The 17,769-nt window shown below is 32.6% G+C and overlaps 1 protein-coding gene across 1 annotated transcript in view; it reads right to left on the reverse strand.

Annotated features, from left to right (window-relative positions):
- Positions 1–15,184, reverse strand: part of LOC136026266 (probable citrate synthase 2, mitochondrial) — an 86,663-nt gene extending 71,479 nt beyond the window's left edge. Inside the window, exons 1-4 of the mRNA XM_065702657.1 lie at positions 15,032–15,184; positions 10,726–10,875; positions 6,132–6,329; positions 1,306–1,494 (exon numbers count right to left, since the gene is read on the reverse strand). Of these exons, the coding sequence (XP_065558729.1) occupies positions 1,306–1,494; positions 6,132–6,329; positions 10,726–10,875; positions 15,032–15,085 (591 nt within the window). The 5' untranslated portion in view covers positions 15,086–15,184. The remainder of the gene's footprint in view (positions 1–1,305; positions 1,495–6,131; positions 6,330–10,725; positions 10,876–15,031) is intronic.
- Positions 15,185–17,769: the final 2,585 nt, after the last annotated feature.

Below are 17,769 nucleotides of genomic sequence, written 5' to 3' on the forward strand. Positions count from 1 at the left end.
TCAATCATTTTATTCCTACTATTAATTTAAAGAGCGCTGGAAAGCGTTGTTTGGCCAAAGCTTAGCTTGTTGTGGGTAAACAATGACATTACATCACGAACACACTAAAACAAAAGGCTATCAAGAAAATTAATAGGTTATATTTTTTCCAAAAACTTTTATATCTTACTATCAAAACTACAGAAATTCTTGGAAACTTGAGCTTTTGACATCGATAATAAGGTTGGTTAACCAGGTTGGTTAACCAATAAAGAGGTTTGGTAACCAAACCTCTGTTAACCAATAAAAGGGTTGGTTAATCTTGGAAGCTAGGTGTGAAAAAAGCTGGTTTCACATACAACAATAAAAAATACCGAAAGCTTCTCAAATTGCTTTTTAAATGAAAGATACACTCCTCTGTACCATTCATAATGTGTAAAATACTTACTTTTGAAATATTACTTTTACCGCAAAATAATTATTACTTGAGGTATAGATACGGAAAAAACTAAAGTGCTTAAGTAACATGTCAATGTAGACTCACAAATAGCGAAGAAAGATGTTTATCTAATTATTAATCTCAATAATCCAAATTAAAATAAGAGTCTTGAAATTGAAATCAATCGTTTATACAGTTGTATCACTTTTACCAGCATTAATCCCGAATAGACCCCCTCCCCTTGTGAAAAGTATTTTTTGATCAGAAAAACAACAAAACTGACCTTCCTCCCATTGATTTTGAAAAACTTATTCTTTACACCTTCATTTTCAAAAACAAAGAAAATCCTTGTCCTCCCTTCTATATTTTTGTAAATTAGCTCCCCTGGTCATTAGGACATCTGACTGACAGACATATTGAAAAAATATTTCACTTTTATTTTCACTGTAACATCGCCTTTTCAAATAAAAAGTCCTGTTCCAATTCTGCAGCGATACTTGGTCATGCTTGGTCGTTTAAGTTCGGTGCTACAAGCAGCTTTTTAGAATTAAACTAAATACTACACCAATCTATACATAGTGCTGTGATGACAATACGTAAGGCATACGTAGCAAATAGGACAGGGTCCTACATGTACTTCATAAATTGCTGCAGCCCTAACCTTTCTTAGAGGACTCTGTTTCCCTTAAGGGTTTTAAATGGCTTTCGGTACTTGTATGATATACGCCCTAACTAATGTTCTCCCTTCTATATATTTTTCCTCCCTCCTAAATTTTTGTAAATTGACGGCCCCGGTCATGAGGACATCTGAAAAAATATTTGATTTTCTTCCCACTATAACATCGCCTTTTCAAATAACACACTTCTTTTTATTCTGAAATACTTACCTCCCAGTATTTGGTTTTATGAACACCATCCGAATATGCTTTGGCGAATTTGCTTTCGCTATTTAAAGCAGTTATGGCAGCGGAAAACTGGGACATTGGGTGCAGATTTGCGGGGAAATTGTTCAGCATTGTGACAACGTGAGATGGCAAGTCTGCTCGGTTTGCCCATTCTTTTGAAATTGCTGCAACCTGAAATAAAAAATTAAAGTTAGTGCTCATAAGAGAGCCAGATTAATATATTTTAAGCGGAACAAGGGTTAATTAGGAATGGTTGGTTAACTTGTTCAATTCCTCGTAAAACATGTAACAGAAAAACAGAACTCATCTGTTTAATATAGATAAAATTACATTTAATTTTAAAAATTAAAGTTAGTGCTCATAAGCGCCAGATTAATATATTATAAGCGGGACAAAGGTTAAATGGGAATGGTTGGTTAACTTGTACAATTCCTCGAAAAACGTGTAACAGAAAAGCAGAAAATATGTGTTTAATATAATTAAAATTAAATTAAATTCTAAAAATTAAAGTTAGTGCTCATGAGTGCCAGATTAATATATTATAAGCGGGACAAAGATTAAATGGGAATGGTTGGTTAACTTGTACAATTCCTCGGAAAACACGTAACAGAAAAGCAGAACTCATCTGTTTAATTTAGTTAAAATTGAATTTAAAAAAATTAAAGTTATTGCTCATAAGAGTGCCAGATTAATACATTTTAAGCGGGACAAGGGTTAAAAGGGAATGGTTGGTTAACTTGAGCAGTTCCTCGAAAAACGTGTAACAGAAAAGCAGAACTAATCTGTTTCATTTAATCTTTATAGAATAAAACGACACTACTGCCTGCCCATGGATTATTCTTTGCGCTTGATTGTGTATGGCTATGCTGTTTGACCTATGTAATTGGATGGATGAGTAGGGTTAGGACCTCATTCAAGTACTGATCTATATTAATTACTAAAGTATGAAAACAGTGTTCCTTTCTCTTTCTATCTTTCTTTTTTGTTTATATGGTTATTTTTTTTTTGTGCATTTATTTCTGCGTTTGTGCTGTTGTACTGGCGATTTCTTTTTTCATTATATATATGAAATGCAGCTAAACTGAAATCAAATCTGAAATCCAATAAATCGAAATATTCTGAACGTGAATTTTCTTATAATGGTGTTTAGTTCAGCGAAGGGAATAAACTGCACCACTACCCTTGTTTGAATGAATAGAATAAAAGAATGGTTACAGCTGTAACCAGGCAACAGAGCGGTGCCCAGGGGGGAGAGGAGATTAAGGGGTTTGACTACCCCCCTCCCGAAATGTTTGTCCGACTCGTAACAACGTAACAAAAAATGCATATAAACAAATTTTTGATGCGTTCTTTAAAGTCTTTTTTGTAAACCCATCCTCCCTCGAACAAAAATCATTGATACGGCCTTGCCGGGCAATATGCTAGCAAAACAATATCCATAAGCCATATGTATTAGGAAATTCACTGCAAATATCGAGATATCTGCATCAGTATATTTAAAACCATCATATGAAAAACAAGAGAAGATAGTGCAGCATTGTATTGTGTGCCGAACGGTATTGAGATGCAAACAAACTCTCAAAACGCGATTAAGACCAAGTCTAGCCAGGAATTCTTATTGCATAATAAAAAACGTCTAAATTCTATTTTAAATCTGAAACAGTACAAGTCAAAACCAATGTTATGCAACATAACAGGTTTTCTGTCTTTATCTCAGTTGCATACTTATTAGTAATTAAAAGCATTGTCCATAGTCCTATACCATAAAATTATCCGACACTTTAATTGTTTACTTTTCAATATTGGTTTTCCTTCCTTTCAAATTGACTAGACCGAAAATGCATAAATATCAAGACCGTATCCAGGATTTTTGTTCGAATGGAGTTATCTTTTCACGGCGGGGGTTTGCAGAAAACCCTTTAAAAACGCATCAAACTTGTTTTTTATATGCATTTTTGCTCTGTTTTTACGAGCTGGACATTTTTTTTTTTTTTTTTGGGGGGGGGGGGGTCAGACCCCCTACCCCATGGATACAGCCTTGATAAATATATAAACAAATTTCCCCAAAACATTACGAAATGTCATAAAAAAGTATAAATGTCATGACAATATCCTAGATTTTTTTCGAGAGGGGGGGATACAAAAGACTGTGAAAAAAGCACCAAAAATATATTTTTATACGTTTTAACAGGTCGGACGAAAATTTAAGTGGGGGATTCAAACCCCCCCCCCCTCTGGATATAGCCTTGATAAATATATAAATAGATTTCCCCGAAATACTGCAGTGTCCTTAAAATTACTCGAAAACAATGGTCTTTTCATCCAACTTATGATTTTTTGATAATTTCTAACTTGCTGAATTTGATGATTAAAGAATACGTGAACTTTCCTTATCAAAAGTTATGAAAACTACCCTATCCACCTAAAAAATAAACACGGCATGTTTCCCCTCTCATTGTTATCACTGTAAAAATTTGACATGCTTTATGTTTGAATGAAAAGAAAAGAAAAATTTTAACATAAAAAAAAACTTATTTTCAAACTTTTGTTTTTTGCTTTCCAAGATTTTTTTTTTCTTTCGTTTAGCTTAAAGCACCAAGGACATGAAGACAAAAACATCCTCCCTAGACCATCTTAGGTCCATTTAAACCTGAAAATCTCAATTTTTAAGAATGTTAATTTGGTTGTTTCAAAACTACGAAAATTTAAGGACAGTACCAAATTCGTCAGTGTTACCACGTTTAACCGTGAAAATAAATAAGTAAAACTATATAGCTAAAATTTGACAATATTTTTGTCAGTAAAAATTCATCTTTGACGATCTGCTAATTCACCGGGACAATTAGGTCTTCCAAGAAAAGAGCACACCTAGAACGCACTACATACTGGTCATTTACCCGGTATACCAGTAGTCTAATATCTAATATGATTATAATAATATGATTATTTCTACTTATCAAAATTTTGTAGACATTATACTTGATCACCCTTATTTGACTGAAAATCTCTCTCCCTATCCATCCTTGATTTGTTGGTTAAAATAATTATTAAACAATTATATTACAAAACTACAGCTGATCAGAAATATTAACTGAATATTCAGATTTTTTCTAGAATTTAAACTATAGTCCAAAATTTTAGTCCTTAAAGAGAAAAGCTTAAAAATTGTTTACACATTTTCTGTAAATCGCACATAATAAATGTATGCTGGTTGAGGTTTGAACAGAAATAAATTTTTCAAAAAGTTTTTTTAATAAAAGTAGATAATATCTACAAAGCGTCGAACTTAAAACGAAAAGAAATTTCTTTGAACAAATAAATAAACGAGAATTTGAACGAATAAATGTGAAACATCCTTATTAGGACGTTCCAGGGTAGTAAAATCTCCCGTATAAGAGATTTAACCAAACAAATTGTTTTTTAAAATCACTGTGAAAATCATCGATGACTAAGAACTAGAAAAGACCATTTGGGAGTGTTTCAAAAAGAAAAAAAATAGGTTGTGCGAATACAAATACATCAATGAATTATCTGATCTTGAAAAAAAATGGCCTTGAAAAAGTCACTTTTCTGAGAATTAGTATAATTGTGCTATTACTACTACTATAAACAAATAACCACACCAGGCCGTCTGAGGCCAGGCCAGCAGCGCACGCTCCTCCTCCATCCCAAGCTTTATTCTTTACTGCCTTCCATTAAGTTCCAATTTCCTTTAAGCGATACCTTCCCAACTCATTCAGGACAGCCTGATAATCGTTTGGCCCTGGATGGACAGCCAGTAAACACACTCTTTGGTAATATGTCACACTTCATACATACAGTTTGGCCGAGCGATATAAAAGATTTGTATAAGAACTAACAGCAGAACCTGTTGGACGACGGATATAAAAAGAATTTGTGGTTCAATTCCTTATCTCCATACTACTCCACAATTACCAAAAAAGTAGCCTAATTTATCAATATTTTTGGCTTTTACTGATGAAAAAAAGGACAAGAGTGGGGTGCTAGTTACTACCCTCTGATTAGGAGTACTTGCAGGCATTGGTACTGGTTTTATATCTTTGGTGCATTTATATATAAAAATAGTCTAATAAAAAAAGAAGTATATTCTCAATATTTGTGCCATTTACTGACATAAAAAACGTCAAGAGTGGGGCTCCAAACCACAACCCTATGACTAGGAATATTAGAGAGACTTGGTTATTTGGTTTTACATCTCTAGTGTATTATAAATAAAAACTAATAAAAATATTAATAAATTAATAATATATTTAAAAAATATAAAACACTAAAAATATGTTTAATTATAAATAAATAAAAATTAGCGTGTTTTTACTCGATCATCCCCATTGCAATTCCAGTACTTTCCCAGTAGGCAAAACTAATACAATGAGAATAATCGGAGCTGCCTAATTGTCTTCAAAGTCCTGTGGACAAGGTCAGTCATAAATCTTTGAAAACCTTTTACTTGGGGTCTCCAATTATCTTCAAATGGCTCACAGAAACTCATAGACAATTTGAATTAACCTTATTCCATGACTATCTACCTTAATTCTGCCCTAGGATGGATGGATGAGAGACTATCTATTAACAAGCGAAATGACATCATTTTAACACAATTCTGAAAAAGGCTTATGCCAGCTTGACTCTCACTCATACTATCTGTCTTGGCTTTCTCCAATTAGCCACGGCTCTTAACTTACTCATCACAGTCCACCAACTAAATTTTGATTAAGGCATAGCCGAAAGTTTACACAGTCAATTATTAAATGTTTAAAATAATTAATTTAAGAATTATCATGAATTACCTGGGCATCAGTTGGAACATCACCAGTGACTAACAACCAAAAGAGGCCTTCTGGAAGAGGTTCTGCGCCACCTTTGCCTTTAGGAAGCTTTTCTTGACACTCAGGGATTGACAAACCTCTGAATCGAATACCTTCCTCCGGATCTAATACTGATGTTTCTGTTACTAACCCTTTGATACCACGCATACCACCATAGGCCTAAATAAAATTGGATTGAATATTTAAAAAAGTATATATTATATAAAATATACAACATATTTTTAAAAATAGAAACAGATATATATGAAAACATAATATAATAGATTAGAACCACAAAAAGAATAAATATAGGAAAACATATAAAATAGAATAGAAAAATAATGGACTTATAAAAAACAAAGATATATATAAAAATAGATATAAGAAAGTTTGTTGGATATGTTTTGGGCATAAGGTTTGTTTAGGTGGTCTCTATCTTTTGGTCCTACAACCTATAATTGCAAGGGATTGTTCAGCCACCTTAGCAAGGCATTTGTTCTGAAAAAAAAAATTAAAAAACCAACAAGATTAAGATTATAAAAAAATCTAGACCCTTCCAAGCCCCCCTAAAAATGTATAAAAAGACAGCATAACGCATGACTGAATATGGGACAAACCTGGCGTAATTTTCATTGACTGCTATGTAATCTTATAACTACAAAACCCTATTTTTTTCTGTTTTGTTTTCTTATAAATGAAGCAAATTATTTTGCATGATGAACGACAACTTGATAAATTGATCATAAGACATTCATCTCACTAAAGTGCAAAACAAATACTATAATATATGCAAAGGATTGTTGTTGAATGGATTTACAAAATATAAAAAGTATAGCATAATTACCAAAAGTTCAAATTTTACACTAATTGTTTACAAGAGTACTTTTAAACGAACGATCTTAAAATGGAAGGGATTCAAAGTTGCTTTAATTACACAAAAAAAAAACAATTAGTATTCTGTTGCCCCTGAATTATGTCTGCAGACTTAATGTATTTATTATTGTGTCCATAAATTCTTACATTTTTAACCGTTTGACAAAACCTCTCGACCACCTCTCGACCAAATTACTGTAACTGCCCATGCTATTCATACAGTCCACATTATGAAAGGGATCGGAGTTGTAGCTATTAGAGAGGTTGGTCGTTCGATGGCTGTGATGCCCAAAACGAGCACTTAGAATCATACATGGCAAAGGGAAGGTTCCATATCATTATTTAATAGATAAGTTCACACTCACCATGTTGGACTGCCTGTTCCCCATGGGAACCCTGCCTGTTCCCCAATTACGTTCTATCGTCCCTGAGCCCTACCTTCCCACCCGCACCAAACCGTCCCGACTAAGTCCCAAAACGTCCTCAAATTGACTCTCGTCCCTGCTGAACATGAAAGATATCGCAAGAGTCTTGTTCCGAGTTATGTTGAATTGTATAATAGCCAGGAAAACTATTCATTAATTTAATGTTTTTCTGATTTTTACTCAGTTTGGACTCGTTTTGTTTATGTATTTTGTACTGACGTGAACATCAACAATAACAAATGTTTTCGATACGATTAATAGGTACTAGTACTATTTCTGATGTGAAATTCAAATTCGGCAACCATGCTATGAAATTTTTTTTTAATTAAATCATATTCTTTTCTTTGACAAAGAGAGGAATCTCAATCATTTTTGAAGCGCCATTTTTCCTAGGGAGAGAATTCCTTGTAATGAGTAAATATAACCTATTTGCACAAGAAGCAATTTACACTGACATTAAAATGGAACCAGTGTAAAGATACCTTAAATCCATTATATTCTCGCAATGTTTTCTGATCTTGATATAATGACGGAAAATCATTTTTTTTTTCTTCAGATTTATATCCCGTTAATAGAGCATAAATCAGGTTCACAAATATTTGTTTAGGATTAAAAAGATAAGAATCAGAAATATTCTATTACATAAAAAAATTGTCCTTTATTACTGGAAAATTTTTTACCCTCAAGTTATTCATCCCTTATATTTAAGTTGTTTGATTCCAAAACAAGAAAATGAAGAACACAAACTGTGAAAGCATTTACAAAATATAATGTGAATACTAATTAATTAAGCCCTTTTTATGTAAAACAACATCAAACCTACTGTTATAATTCTGAGCCAACTTTTTGAATTCTGCTTAAAACTTAATACATAAGTTAGAAAAGCTTCATAACAGATGCGTTATGTTAATTATACAAATACAAGTTACGATACATATAAAAGAAATTTTTTCAGAACAAAAAAAAAACAAGATTGTGATTTACAGGATTGCAACAAAAAAATTTTAAGATTTAAAATTTCTCAGACGTTGTATTTTCGAAGCACCTTCAATTTGTGACGGTGATGAAAGGAACAATGTCAAATCTACCATTATAATTTTTGAACAAACTCTTTGGATTCTGCTTAAAAATTATCTCTCATTAATACTACTACACTAATAACTCACCAGAGCAGCAGCACCAAGCCGCCTAAGGACAACACAACTACGCGCGCTCCTCCTCAATCCCAATCTATTCAGCCTCTCTCTTTAAAGTCTCCCAGAAAGTTTGCATTTCCCTTAAATCTTTCTTTATGACCTCCCACCGCAACCTTTCCTTTAGGCCTGTAGACTTGCTTTCCGTTTAGCCCAAGACGGTTGGCCAAATGGGACAATCTTGTGCAATCTGTTATCCTTCATCTGCAGAATGTACCCTAGCCATCTCAAACTTTCTCTCATTATAGCCCAAGAAAGCAGGATTGAACCACACTTTTTGTACAGCCTATCTTTCAATTAGATAGTCAGCCGGGTACCCAGAACAATATGTAGCAAATTTCGCTGGAAAACATATAGCAAATCTCGTCCGATTTTAGAACACCCTTGCTTCAGAACCATGTTTGACCATTGTCATCACTGTAGCTTCCAATATTCCGATTTGGTTTGCAGACTTATCTTCCTATTCTCCCAAACTTTTTTTAAGTAGGAAAAAACACCCTGAGCCCTGACTATTCTACTTTTAACATCTTCACTGCTTCCATCGTATTAACTAATAATATTACCAAGGTTAGTTAAGCTGTTCATCTGATAAATCTTTTCATTGCCTAACGTCACCTTTTCACCTTCACTTATTCCTAGCCTTACTGACTTTTAACATTAATTTTCAAACCTATTCTAGCACCCTAAACTTGCAAAAACTCTAAAAGTTTATTCATTTTGCTAACACTTTAATCTAGAATGCTTGAATCATCAGCATATTCTAAGTCCAGGGAAGTGTTTCCTCCCTGTTCGATCCGATGTTCTCCATTGCCGTTCTTTTGCTCCTTAAGACTAAGTCCATCAAAATGATCCTAATAAAACAGGGTAGAACACAACCTTGCTTAGCTCCCGATTTAATACGAAACCAGCTGTTAACCTCATTTCCTACCTTAATCGCAGCAGTGTTATACAACAAAAAGACCTTTGCTCTGATTAATAACTTCTGAGTTATGTATAAAACACAGTGAATTTATTTTAATATTTAAAAACATCCTCAAGAAAAAAAAGAGAGTGATTTAAAATTTAACTTCCACTTAGTATATTCTTCATGCAAGCCATATAATTAGGAAAAGATAAACATCTTACAGGTGTTCTACAGTACTTGATCCAGCCTTTTCTGATAGAGCAGATTTTGGCAACTATTACTACTTTTGTTCTACCACAACTAATCTTACACAAAATCCTTTTGATTACAAGACAATATCAAGCCCTATACCATGCTAGTGCGGAAAAGTGACCATGGCTATTATTTTTCTTTTGCTATCTGTTGTAATCCCTCTTTTGGTCTCTGTACAAATTTAATATCTCTATATAAAATTGATCCATAGAATGAGGATTTTCTCTTTCCTTCTGTTGGAGAAGTGAGTACACATTAAAAATCTAACGGCTCTCAACATGTATTTAATGTTTCTATATAAACTTAGTAGCACAGAATGAAGACAAGATTTTTTTTCTTCTCATTTCCTCTGTTGTAAAAGCATGCATACATTATTAGAGGGCTCTCTATAGGAATGCCTCTACATCTCTATATATAACTTATGTCTGTATAAACGTTATTGCATAGGATATCATTCTCTATACAACTTTCTTTACAAATCTAATATTGCTCTATACATTTTGCTGCATCTAAGAGGATATGGTAATTTTATTCTTTGGTTTAAAGTGTGAATAAATTATTAAGTTACTCTATAGCTGTAATGGCTGTCTCTGTAAGTTTAATATTGCTAGTAAATGGCTCTATATCTCTAATGGCTTCAATATTGCTACTAATGGCTTTAGCATTAAATGGTTTATTATTACTATATTATTTTTATTTTATAAAACAAGAATATATTTTATTTTCTTTGGCTCTTGATTGAGAACGTGTGTACATTGTTAAATGCCTCTATATCTCTAACAGCTCTATATTTGGATCCAATATTTTCATATAAATATTATTGCACAGAATGCACATATGATTTTTTTTTTTTTTTTTTAGCTCGCTGTTATAAAAGTGTGAACATATTCTTGGAGTAAAAGATTAAAAAGAAAGAAAAAAAATCTTACCATATCAACAGTGACATCTCCAATTTTTGCTTGACCAAAGTCTTTTCGGAATTGTTTCACCTTTTCTTGTTCCCTTGGGATTTTATCTGCCAAAACATCTTTTAAATTTGTCACTTCTGATGAAAGAGTCCTAGACAGCAAGTTAACAAACTGAAAAATTGAACTAGATTTTCAATATGCTTTTCAATTTGGCAATGAAAGTGAAACATCAGAAGATTACAGCAAAGAAAACCTAAGAAGAAAAAGAGTAGAACTAGCCTATTTCAGCTTGGGTTAAATGCCCAAAAATCCAATTTTAGATCCTGATTCATTTTGGTAATGTCTTGGGAACCAATCTTTATAGAAGAGGTAATACTTTCTCCCCTGCATCCAGTTATAGCTCAAGCTCATCCTCCTCTCCCCCTTGGGTACAACTTGATTTATCAATTAGCTTTTCTTGTTTAGAGTTTAACTCTTGTAATCACTTTTTTGAAGCTATTGACATATTGATTTTTTATCTTTATATTTATCTGATGTGAAGACAAATTCAGCTATTTGAGTTTATTAGCAGTTGTTTGAATCAACCATCATTCATCTGAAATTGTTGTGTCCAAAACAAAAAGGTATATCTATTACTTTAACATACAATACAATAAATTCTCTATCTTAATGCACTGGTCACATTTGCTAAGACATATTTACCTCATCAAAAGCCTGCATTGTATTAAACAGCAAGTAAATAGAGATTTAAAATCTAACGAAAAGTATTTATTATGAATACAATATACCAATCAAAAGAACCTAGTTTCTTTTTTCCAAACATGAATCATGAACCACAAAGTTCAGCATGTCTGACAACCACAAGAAAGAGGTTTGAAGTTCAAATCTATAAAATAAAATATTTTGTCTTCTTCCTGCATGGTCATGGCTAATTTGTTAGTTTTTTCCAAGGATAAAATTAATGAAGAAATGATCACAAAATTTTGAAAGAGGGTTCATTCAGAAGGAAATCAAAAGTTCTAGGATACTTTGTTTTAACAATTGATACCCTACCTCAAAAAGTGCTCACTTCGGCTATTAAAGCCTAAAATAATAAAAACATTTATGAGAAGTCGCAATTAAGGGGTATGTATCCTAAGCAGGACATTGCTAGATTCCTCTTCCTTAAAATCTTCAAGCCTGAAGAGTAACTCTGCCATTTTCTAGTCCTGGTTGCAAACTTCTACCCTAATAAAACTTCCAGAATTGTGAAGGCTGAAGTTGTCAAAGAAATAGAATTGGATGAGGAAAATTGTTGGTTTCACTCTCCAAAATCTGTAACTGTATCACAAAAAGTATGTTCTAGTCTTCTTATTTTGTTCAATTTTTTCCCTTCCTTTTTTATCAATTTTGTAGCTTGAAAGCAATGTGTAATTTGGCTCATCTTCCTTAAGGTATGGAATTTAAGATAATAGCAACTGTAAATGTGTGATGCAATGCAGATATCAGATTATAAAAATTGATTCCTAATGCATTACTTTTTAAATGATCACAACTATTGCATTTACATCCCAGCCTCTTCTCTCCAAATTAGGCTAAGTTTAGGAATAGACTGTACACAGTTTCCCAATTTTGCAGTTTTTTTCCTAATTCTCTTTATTTGGCATTATGAACCAGTCATTAACAAGAAAAAGGCAAAAAACATATTGCAAACAAACAAAAAATCAGCAAACTTTAGTATATTGCCTAGAGCTATTTATATGAAGTATTTTTTTACAGGGGAATTATTATATCTTTCACACCAATCATGATAATACAATAATAATGGGACAATATCTGGCCTCATTTAAAGGGCCTGAGATGCAATTGTAATGGTAGAAATTACTATTTTTATTGAACAGAGAATATTATGATATATTTCTTTTCTTCCTTTTTAATTTCTACCCTATAGCATACATTTACCAAAAGAAATGTATCATTGGCACAGTTCTAGATGAAAGACTTTATATTTTCTTGGAAAGTAATTGAGTTAAATGAAAGAAACTTTAAGGAATGGGTCCAGAGCCTAGCTTACACCTGAAAATAATGTTGTAAAAAACATAAGTCTAGTGCCTTGACCTCCAAAGTGGAGTTACCCCTGATGAACTTTGTGGTATAAAAATGAAGGCAACTCTCTTTTGCACAGCCTCTTATGAACAAATAATCATAATAATAGAAGAGTAGCATAATTGGGTTCCCTGGTCAACTCTGATACAGCATGTTGTCACTAATACAACAATAGCAAGCAACCATCCCTAATCATGAGGTCAGATAAAACCATTGGCTATATTAAAATTTTTGTTGATTAACTATGTTTTCAAAATAACATTCTGAACCAAGTACTGATGAGATATAAAACAGAAAAATTAACAAAAACAAACCAGTAGAATTTACAAAGAAGCAACCACTTTTTTGGAAACAAGGATGAGTGGGAAACTTTTACCATTTTTGTTATACTTTTTGGTTTAGAAGAGGCCACAGACAGGAGCGTTAACCAGTAAAACTTTAAAGTGGATTTACAACAGAAATGAGGAGCAAAGAAAGTATTTTGGGCCTCATAATTTTACAGGAATTTGATTAATAACATCTAAAAATTTTGGGAAAATATGTTATGAACTAAAAAAAAAAAATCTAGAATAGTTTAGAATCCTACTTAAATTAGCAGAGTCATGTTTTCAAAACCTAGAGCCACAGATGAGTACATTCAAACCAAAATTAAGGTATGGGGTGGGCCTTCTGTCCAATTTTCTAAAGCTTATAAATAGGAACAGGACCTACAAAAAACTTTCCTTGAGTATAACTAGTGCTCTGAATTATTTTCTGAAAATTTTATTCTCCTACTGAATTTTACCATGCAACTTGAGGCTTTTTCCACCAACTAACTGTTAGCTAATAGTTTTTATTATGATGATGGGAACAGAATTGTTTGCTAAAAGACTAATTTCAAAAGAGCCTTGAATAGAGGATTTATTGGTATTATTCTGTCCTATAATTTTGGCCTTAGGCTATAATATACCTTTACCTTTTTTCTATCTGATTTCTGCAGTACAACATAGGAAATGATACTCAGTGGTTGGACAGCAAATCATCATTTCATCAACAGTCAATAACTGTAAAATCATTGTTATACCACATATAAAGTTGATTGTTTCACTATTGGATTTGTCTAAATCTATTGGTAAGTGCGTGATTAGGTTGAATATTTTAACCATATACAACAACAACAATCTTGATTTTTCACTGGTAGTCAATAACAGAGCATAATCAAGAACACACATTTAAGCTTGAGCCTGTAATTCTACTATAATATGCACCCCACCTGGGAGAAAATATATAGCCTAAATTATATATATTTGCTATATTTTTTTGTTTCTTGATTTTGTCACAGTTGATTCAATTTACAGGCACACAGGTTGAAACAAGATTGATACATGGCAAGATTTTCAGTTTACAACTTAATTCAGCTAGAATGAAAGTGAATATACCACTTAATGCATTTTCTTATGCTCTTTCATTGTTCAATAATTGTTTCAGGTGAAAATTTCATTTTGAGCCCTTGAAAAATTGTATAATCTCTATTCTAATGGAAGGCATTTCTTTAAACCAACAGAATATAAATGTAATATTTAATTAATTGCTATGATTTGCTGGAAACAGCTGGCTAGTTTGAGCTGTAAAGTGAAAGTGAACCATCTTGGATATTAGCATTAATGGATGCATGAGTTTTTTTAATTATTTTTCAACTTCCTAACCTACTAAACAGAAATTACCAGTAATGACTAGAATTGGTATTTAAAATATAATTTCATTCATATTGTACAACCCTAACTTTTTCCTTGCCTTCAATACCCTGCTCACTTTAAGCATTTATAGTTTGCCCCACAGAGGAGGAGGGTCAACCAGAAATGGATGCACTTCTAGAATTAGCATTTCTAAGTGCCATAGTATGGAAACTATGCTGCTTCACAGCATAGTTTCCAGTTTAGACAGCTTGTGGCGAAAGTACAGTTTTACCCAGCCTCAATTCTAAGCTTAAGAACTTCTAGGAATGAATTAAAGTAGGCTAGGCTATTTTAAGACTTATAGTTATTTTTGCAATTTTACAGTGTTCCTTCGGACTAGACCAAACTACAAACTAATCTCGTAAATCCTCCCCTAACTGACATCACTGAAAAGTACCAACTGTACTATTACCCAGATACCATCCTTGACAAACAACTGAGATTTGGCTATCCTATCAGGTAGATACAAATTAGGCTAGTAGTCATTAACACTAAAGACAAGAAGTACTGATTGCTATCATAATCACCTGTTGGGTTAGCTTCGATGTCAGAATTTTTGAAGTTTGACTTGTCACTGCCATTTTTCGGAAGAGGACTAAAAAATTTTCTCAGTTTTTTTAGAGGGTCAAGGATCACCTGAAAGTGATGATGCCGATGGACAGTCTATCGATAGATGGCAGATACCAATTAGAAAAGCCGAAAAGCTATAGTTTAATAGCAACCCGAACAAAATTTCTAAGGAACAGTAGACAAATGACCCACGAGGTCAGATTCTCTTACAGAGTATTTTTGGCCATAAAGTTCTTTTGGCTTTTTATCCAAAATTGTTTTTAAAAGCAAGATTGTTAAAATTTTACAAAAACCATGAAGGCAAAAATTTCTTGCTGAAATTTTATGGATGTTTTCTACTGAATTTGAGGCACATTGCTACTTATTCAAAGAACATTTTCATCCAAAGATTTCGTGATTTTTTTATTATTTTTCACCATAATTTTACGGGAACTGTGCATTAATACACTTGTGAATAGCATCTTTCTGTGATCAATATGAATGATCAATATGTCTCAAGGGAGTCTTCTAGCTGTTAAAAATAAAACGATTTTTGGTCAGCTAAGGGTAAAACTTGTCAACTATCCTTGTTTAATCAATAAATGTTTTGTTGAGATAGTGGATCATATTTATTAACGTTGATTCATAATTTAAACTTACGATATTCAAACTAAAACTGAACACTGGTGTCTTTTTAGCCATAACATTACCACTATTTGGAAAATGTGTTTTTTGGTTTCACAGAATGGTTCTTCCCGTATCATGATATCCTTCCCTCCACAAAAACTTTTCAAAAGTGTCTTCACTTGCATTTTACCAATAAGTATATTAAGTAGATTCAAAAAATGGTACACAACATGTTTGCTGATGGGAAACTTAAGATTTAAACCCAGAGCCTTCAACAGGTAGGAGTGTAAACACCCCTGAAGGTACAGATTTATCCTATAAACATCAACAAAAAGGGAAGGGAGAAATACTGCTTTGAAATTCAAAAAGATCCAAAATATAATTTGAAACCTTCCGTGTAAGTTCATATTATCAATAAAAGACAACTAAAGATACTTGCCTTTAATTTTTTACATGGCCGAAACTGTCTATCATTATCTGATATTTAACGTTATTGGTAAGGTGTGGCCCACTTAAGACACCCCTTCTCTACATTTGTTTGTTCAAAGGGCTAACTACGTTTAAATTTGGTTCTTCTTTTGACTTAATAATAATAATAATAATAATAATAATAATAATAATAATAATAATAATAATAATAATAATAATAATAATAATAATAATAATAACAGTAATTCATTTTTACCCTCTTTCATTATATTACAAAAATGCACCAAAGGAGCATAAAAAGAAATAGAAAGAAAGAAAAAAAAATACAGATAAAAAACGAAAGAACAACAAAAAAAATAAAAAAAACTCGCATAATTAATTACTATACGGCAAAATTTCCTACATATTAAACGAAGAAAGAAAAACAAGTAGAAACTTAAATCATTCCTAAAAACTAAGAATTATCAGTCTACCTCAACGTTTATATAGAGATTCTGATATTTTCTTACACCGGTCTTCAAAATGAGCCAATAATAGCCCCATCTCCTCATATATATCAAAACATGGTATTTTTTGTTTATGTATGAATTCCGAAACCACAGAGTAATGTCAATAATAATACACAGGATAACGGTAAAAACGAAACCTAATTTGCTTTTGTTTTTCAGTTATAGAGAAGAGATTTCAAAATGGAGTTATGAAGAACACTTGCGGTGTGAAAATGGATTTGTTATTCTTTACTAACGTATATTTGTCAAATTGCCTTTTATTCTGTATCAGCAGATCGTGTTTTCTTTTGAGTTTCTTTGTTTTTTCTCATTAATAACCAGAGCATATGTCGCTTTTATCGATGAACCAAATCAATAACCAAATAATTCAGAGAGTCAGATATAGAAATGCTGATCGAGGCTATTTGAATGAGGAAAGAATTTCAGCAAGAAGAAGTATACCTTCTGCATATGGCAGGTGACTGATATCAATATTAATCTGAATAATAAACGGTAGGATGTTTCTCGTCACTGTTATAAGTGGGTTCAAGACTGAGCCTTGCTTTACTCCATGCTCCGCAGGAGTAAGATTCGTCATTCCATCATGAGGACGGATCCGGTCTATTGAATTTTGGGACCAATTCTAAAGGCACACGCAAATAAAACCGTTAATTTCTCTATTTAATAAAGTAACTAATTATTGTGGATGTAAAATGGAGCCAAAAGCATTATATGTATATATATATATATATATATATATATATATATATATATATATATATATATATATATATATCAATTGCGCATAAGCACAGACTCTTTTTCATCATCTTATATCGTTTTATTATAGATTGTGTATTTCATACTCAAAATGAATTATTGCTTTTATCCACTAAAACAAAGAAGGAGAAGTAAAAGGAAAAAGCAGTAGCCGTTGGGCTGTTGGTGTCTCTTAGGCGTGGTCTTTTAAGACAGGACTTGCATCTCTCTTTTCTCCTCTTTGTAGAAGAGTCTTTCTCGCAGTATCAGTGGCCCACCATTTTCTTCCCATCCCATGGCCCCTACCTGCCAAAATTAAATTAGCTTTGGCACGCTACGCACATCCCTTCCAACTCACCATTAACCAATGATCAGAGGCAAGTAGTACTCAATCCTTCAAGACGGTTCTAGAA

The sequence above is a fragment of the Artemia franciscana genome, chromosome 1, assembly GCF_032884065.1.
Source record: "Artemia franciscana chromosome 1, ASM3288406v1, whole genome shotgun sequence".
NCBI classification, from domain to species: domain Eukaryota; kingdom Metazoa; phylum Arthropoda; class Branchiopoda; order Anostraca; family Artemiidae; genus Artemia; species Artemia franciscana.